This window comes from Alosa alosa, chromosome 18, assembly GCF_017589495.1.
Source record: "Alosa alosa isolate M-15738 ecotype Scorff River chromosome 18, AALO_Geno_1.1, whole genome shotgun sequence".
Taxonomy (NCBI): Eukaryota; Metazoa; Chordata; class Actinopteri; order Clupeiformes; family Clupeidae; genus Alosa; species Alosa alosa.
Window position 1 is genome coordinate 4481764 of NC_063206.1, and position 7500 is coordinate 4489263.

Here is a 7500-nt window from a genome sequence, read left to right on the forward strand (position 1 = left end):
AATGCTCTTCATGAAGGGTGTGTGTGTGTGTGTGTGTGTGTTTGTGTGTGTTTATTTACTGGTGAGAAATGTATTTGTGTACTGAGATATAGGTATGATATGTTCATCACCTGGAGGGGAAGTCTGAGGCTTGACCTGCCTCTGACCCAGAGGACGCGTCTGTTGTGTTTGCAGAGCTGGGCCACTAGATGGCGCTATGAAGACAGGAGAAATGAGTGCAGTGGAATTGTAATGGAGTTTCAGAATAAAACCTGTTAAACCACAAATCTGATTCACTGTGGCAGTTTTCATCCATGAACATAGAGATGTGTGTGTGTCTTGAGTCCCTCACCTACCCCTATCACACACATGCACACACTTTTGGCTACATACAAACTCACATTTAAACTTTGTGCCACACACAGGCACACTCATTTACAAATTCCATTTCTTTTCACTGGCATATCTTGTGTGTCTGTCTGTGTGTGTGTGTGTGCGCATGCCGTATAACATTCTTAACTTTGGTGCTATGGGAACAGAGCTGGTTTGAAACACTCAGACACACACTCGCACAGACACACACTCGCACTCAGATACACACTCGCACTCAGACACACACACTCGCACTCAGACACACACTCGCACACAGACAGACACACACTCGCACTCACACACACTCAGACACACACTCACACTCCGATGTCCCAGGAGAGGTTGAATAAGGGCTCCATTGACTAGAGACATTCCACAATGTCTTACTGTTTATTGTTCACTGTGCAGAGGTTTCCCTAAGTGTGTGTGTGTGTGTTTCATGTGTCCCACAATCTGTCTGAGGGGTGTCTGACATGACGGCACATAAAGTCTCTACTCATAAGACCTCCAGTATTTGGAGGATTTATAGGTCTTTTCCACCGACAGAAAACCAGCTCCATTATTATCTACTATCTCATTTCTGCCCTTTTCATGGGGCAACTGCATATTATTCTCCTGGTTATGCATCTCATTAACTTTTGTCTGGCATGCAACACCCATTGTTGATGACACATCCTTGGTTCGGTTCTAAACTGGTGGAAATGTGGGCTGGTTCACTAGATAGCGCCAAGGTTCAAAGAATTCTGAATGGAACCCATTCAAGAACCGGTTCTCTGTCGGTCAAAACGCCTTTAGTGGAACTCCATCCAGTATGTAGCTGACTTGGTGGTGGTAAGAGTGCTGTTTGGGCCAGCAGGGGGCGCCATGATCCATTTCCGTCGAGCCACATGGAGTATGAAACACGTACAGATCCCCATCTTTGCCCTCTGCACTGGAGTGTGTTTGTGTGTGTGTGTGTGTGAATAGACAAGATTCTACAATTGAAGAGTTTAAATGAAGACACCAGCATTTGTTAGTTTTATTAGCAAAAGCAATAAAAACACCATCAGGAAATTTCATTCAATACCAAAGCATACAAAAGGACAGTAACGGAACCTCACACACAGTAACGGAACCTCACACACTCAAAGCATACAAAAGGACAGTAACTGAACCTCACACACAGTAACGGAACCTCACACACTCCAACAGGCCTTCAGTGTGGCACAGTGATGGAACACACACACTCCAGCTGAAGGCCTGATGTCACTAAAACAGCAGGTAGTAGATGCAGGCTTGAGAAAACACACACACACACACACACACACACACACAGTCAACACTCCCATGTATGAGTGTATAGAAAGGAGCCCTTAGAGTGTGTGTGTGTGAGAGAGAAAGATCTATAGGCACACACTGTTTTCAAAACAACAATAAATTACAAGAACTGACCTGCAGTTTACACCATTATTTTCTCTCTCTCTCTTGCTCCCTTTTCTGTCTTTCTTTCTGTCTGTCTCCCTCTCTTGTTCCCTCTTTCTTTCTGTCTCACTCTTGCTCTCTCTATCTCTCGTTCCCTTTTCTGTCTGTCTGTCCGTCTCTCTTTCTCTCTCTCTCTCTCTCTTTCTGTCTGTCTCCCTCTCTTATTCCCTCTTTCTTTCTGTCTCACTCTTGCTCTCTATCTCTCTTGTTCCCTTTTCTGTCCGTCTGTCTGTCTGTCTGTCTGTCTGTCTTTCTCTCTCTCTCTCTCTCTCTTTCTCTCTGTCTCCCTCTCTTGTTCCCTCTTTCTTTCTGTCTCTAAAATGACCAGCTTGAGGTGGCACAACAAGCAAAACCAGTTGACTCATCATCGTAAACGGGGTAAACCAGCTGATGGTATGTTTTTGCAAGAAATTTGCTGGTCTAGTAACCATCATAGGGTGGTCAAACAAGCTGGTCAACAAAACCTGGTCAACCAGCAAACCACCTTAAGCTAGTCAGGCTGTTTTTTCAGCAGGATCACTTCACTTGCTTTGTCTCATTCTCCTCCTGCCCCCTACTGACTAGTAGCTACTAATCCCTAAGACCAGCACCTAATCAGCCCTACTGACTAGTAGCTACTAAGACCACCACCTAATCAGCCCTACTGACTAGTAACTACTAAGACCACCACCTAATCAGCCCTACTGACTAGTAGCTACTAAGATCAGCACCTAATCAGCCCTGACCAGTACTGCCCCTAAGACCACCACCTAATCAGCCCTACTGACCAGTAACTACTGCCCCCTAAGACCAACACCTAATCAGCCCTACTGACCAGTACTGCCCCTAAGACCAGCACCTAATCAGCCCTACTGACCAGTAGCTAAGACCAGCACCTAATCAGCCCTACTGACCAGTAGCTACTGCCCCTAAGACCAGCACCTAATCAGCCCTACTTACTAGTAGCTAAGACCACCACCTAATCAGCCCTACTGACCAGTAACTACTGCCCCTAAGACCAGCATCTAATCAGCCCTACTGACTAGTAGCTACTAAGACCACCACCTAATCAGCATTCAGTCATTACATACAGGCATGTAGGGAATGTGCATCGCCAGCAAGCTAATATATTCATTTTTACATGCACCTTATCTCACACACACACACACACACACACACACTGGTGCTCTGCCCCGCACCAGGAGGGATGCTGAAGGGTTGGTTGCCATGACTACAGCATCTGGAGGCAGGGAGGGGGTCGTGAGGGGGGCGGTCCAGGGGGGGGTCGTGAGGGGGGCGGTCCAGGGGGGGGGGCAGCGGTTTGGGAGGGACGAAGGTGTGTTTCGTGGGGGTTGATGCGGAGGTGTGTTTGTCGTCACTCGGGGGGGTTGATGAGGAGGCGGGGGGGTCGTCACTCGGCGGGGTTGATGCGGAGGCGGGGGGGTCGTCACTCGGGGGGGTTGATGCGGAGGCGGAGCCACAAGGGGGAGTTGGTCAGGAGGAGGGGCCTCAGTGGAGGGGGCGGGGCTTCGAGAAAAAGAGGACTGGGCTGCTTCCTGTTTCACACGTGTGAAGTTTATACAGCGCCCCTGGAGGACAGAGAGAGCATTACACACCAATACATGTAGGTCATATAGCGCCCCCGGAGGAAAGAGAGAGCATTACACACACACACATCCGCTCATTGACCACTACACACACATACGCTCATTGACCACTACACACACACACATACGCTCATTGACCATTACACACACACACATACGCTCATTGACCATTCCACACACACACATACGCTCATTGACCACTACACACACACACATACGCTCATTGACCACTACACACACATACGCTCATTGACCATTACACACATACGCTCATTGACCACTACACACATACGCTCATTGACCACTACACACACATATGCTCATTGACCACTACACACACATACGCTCATTGACCATTACACACACACACATACGCTCATTGACCATTCCACACATACGCTCATTGACCATTACATTACAATACACATACGCCATTGACCATTACACACACACATACGCTCATTGACCATTCCACACATACGCTCATTGACCACTACACACATACGCTCATTGACCACTACACACATACGCTCATTGACCATTACACACATACGCTCATTGACCATTACACACATACGCTCATTGACCATTACACACATACGCTCATTGACCATTACACACATACACATACGCTCATTGACCATTCCACACATACGCTCATTGACCATTACACACATACGCTCATTGACCATTACACACACACACATACGCTCATTGACCATTCCACACATACGCTCATTGACCACTACACACATACGCTCATTGACCACTACACATACGCTCATTGACCATTACATATACGCCATTGGATTACACACATACGCTCATTGACCATTACACACACACACATACGCTCATTGACCATTCCACACATACGCTCATTGACCATTACACACACACACATACGCTCATTGACCATTCCACACATACGCTCATTGACCACTACACACATACGCTCATTGACCACTACACACATACGCCATTGGACTATTATTACACATACACATACGCCATTGACTATTACACACATACGCTCATTGACCATTACACACACACACATACGCTATTGACCATTCCATAACATACGCTCATTGACCATTACACACACACATACGCTCATTGACCATTCCACACATACGCTCATTGACCACTACACACATACGCTCATTGACCACTACACACATACGCTCATTGACCACTACACACATACGCTCATTGACCACTACACACACATACGCTCATTGACCATTCCACACATACGCTCATTGACCATTCCACACATACGCTCATTGACCATTCCACACATACGCTCATTGACCATTACACACACACACATACGCTCATTGACCATTACACACATACACACCAAGGGGTTAGGGTTTGGAGGGTAAGCTTCAGCCAGTTAGCATCCAAATTGGCTGACACCATCTTTAAAAAAGGTGCTGTGAAAATGTACGTCTGGACATATTATCCCAAATAAGCCAATTAGGTGCCACATCAGTGGAGGACACAATGTTGTCTATGTTGATTAGCATTTTACAATATGTTGTCTATGTGGATTAGCATTTTACAATATGTTGTCTATGTGGATTAGTATTTTACAAGATGGGAGGATCAGCCAACCCACACGGATGACATCATTTGTGGCCCCTCATTGGCTGGTTTGTGAAAAATGTGTCTGGAAGTGAGAACATGTTGGACACCATATTAAGTGTATTAATGCTAGTTAGCCTAGCACCAGCCATTAGAATGAATGGTGGCAGCCAATTAAGTATGTTTATTAATGCTAGCTAGCCTAGCATCAACCATTAGAATGAATGGGGGCAGCCAATTAAGTGTATTTATTACATTACATTACATTACATTACATTTGGCTGATGCTTTTTTAGCCAAAGCGACTAACAACATGGTAAACAGTTTAAGTTTTAGAGCAATTCTCAACAATTTTAGGACAATTTAAAAAACATTAGAGTACAGTAAGAATAAGTGCATCAGTGAGTGCTGTTTTAACAGTTACGCAGTCAGTTTAAGACGGCTGGTGAGGTGCTAGGATCAGCAAGACTTGTTGTAAGTGTTGCTATGAGAGGAGATGTTCTCTAAAGAGCTGGGTCTTCAGGAGTTTTTTGAAAATAGAGAGGGATGTCCCTGCCCTTGTAGGAACTGGCAGTGTGTTCCACCAACGAGGAACAACAGATGAGAAAAGTTTGGATTGGCCTGAGCGTACTGGTGGTTGAGCTAGACGTCGTTCGTCTGAGGAGCGCAGCGGTCTGGAGGTAGCGTATGTCTGTATGAGGGCATTCAAGTAGGTGGGATATAGGTATTAATGCTAGCTAGCCTAGCATCAACCATGAGAATGAATGGTGGCAGCCAATTAAGTATATTTATTAATGCTAACTAGCCTAGCATCAACCAATAGAATGAATGGTGGCAGCCAATTAAGTATATTTATTACACGGCTCTTCATAATGCTGCAGAATGCTCCATTCACTTGAATGGGCCTTCCCAACGTTCGGCGGTCTGCTAATTCTGAATAACAGACCGTTGCTAAGTATAACAGGCAGCTGTCAAGGAAAGTGGGCTTTGTGCTTCTAAGTCAATTCTTTCATATCACTACGCAAGGATTGGAACTTCATTCAAAAGTGAAAGCAGACGGTTGATCAGCTGGGTTCTAAAGAATGTTTGATTCAAGTTCAGTGTGTGGTGGTGCGAACTATTTGTTTCTCAGCAAAAGCCATGATGAAACGGTAACAAATAGGCTAGGCTATGTAGGCTAAAGTCATATCGTGGGGAGTTTATTGTGTCGTTTTGGTAAGTAGCCGTGTAATAAACGGGATGATGCGGGATCAGGGCGGAACAAGACCCCTCCGCTGCGCGTCGGGGTCCGGTTCGCCCTGTCGGGACCTATCTCCCGACAATGACCGGCGTTCTATACATTATCCCTTACTTATTAATGCTAGCTAGCCTAGCATCAACCATTAGAATGAATGGGGGCAGCACCTCCCTCGCTCCAGTACAGCACCCCCGGAGGACAGAGGAAGGAGAACACACACACACATACACATTACACACACAACGACCCCGCAAACATATGCCCGCAGACACACACACAAACACATACACATACACACACACACACTCCCAGTGTAGAGTAACTTTTAGAGCCAGGAGAAGGGTTTAAGGTGTCAACACACAGTGGATCTCTCAAAGATCCTGACGTCTCTCCTACACACACACACACACACACACACACACACACACACACATCTGTCAAAGAACCTGACTACTGTATCTCATGGGTATCTATGCTTCAAAACAAAAACACTATACACACACAGACACATGTCAATCAAAGGAACTACCCTATGGGTATCTTTCCTGAAACAAACAAACAAACAAACACATACACAAATATGCACACGGTATCTGTGTGTGTGTGTGTGTGTGTGTGTGTAGGGTTGGGTGGGTATAACCCCCTATCTATCCCAATGTGTATTAGGGTGGGGGAACACAGCCTCTACATATATCATCTCATCTGCTCTGGACATGTGGTGTGTGTGTGTGTGTGTGTGTGTGTGGGGATAGAGAGGCTGCTATGGGATCTGTTGATGGACAAAAGCCCACAGTCTTCCGCTCCATTAAGAACACAAAATGGAACCACTGGAGCAGTGTGTGTGTGTGTGTGTGTGTCAGTGCGCATTGTGTGTATGGGTGGTATGCTTACATATCTACATACACACACTCACATTGATAACACACACACGCACACGCACACTCAACACTGTATAGGCCTAAATATTTACACACACACAAACACACTCAACACTGCATAGGCCTGCATAGTCACACACACACACACACACACACACACACACACAGGACACTGCATAGGCCTGCATATTCACACACACATACACACACACACACACACACACACACACACACACACACACAGAGAACACTGCATAGGCCTGCATATTCACACACACACACACACACAGAACACTGCATAGGCCTGCATATTCACACACACACACACACACAGTGTGGAGTCATGAGTCTGTAAGGGGTCTTTTCAGTCTGGAGGCAGTCATGGAGCACGGCT

General features: G+C 46.0%; 2 protein-coding genes across 2 annotated transcripts in view; one reads left to right on the forward strand and one right to left on the reverse strand.

Annotated features, from left to right (window-relative positions):
* The window catches only part of rrp12 (ribosomal RNA processing 12 homolog), a 19236-nt gene extending 18970 nt beyond the window's left edge, over window positions 1-266 (forward strand). The window contains 1 exon segment of the mRNA XM_048269801.1: window positions 1-266. This exon segment is cut by the window's left edge and continues 453 nt beyond it. The gene's annotated coding sequence lies outside the window, so the exon portion shown is untranslated.
* Window positions 267-2034: 1768 nt separating this feature from the next.
* antxr1d (ANTXR cell adhesion molecule 1d) overlaps window positions 2035-7500 on the reverse strand; it is a 30838-nt gene continuing 25372 nt past the window's right edge. Inside the window, 2 exon segments of the mRNA XM_048270268.1 lie at window positions 2035-3103; window positions 3105-3380. Of these exon segments, the coding sequence (XP_048126225.1) occupies window positions 3023-3103; window positions 3105-3380 (357 nt within the window). The 3' untranslated portion in view covers window positions 2035-3022.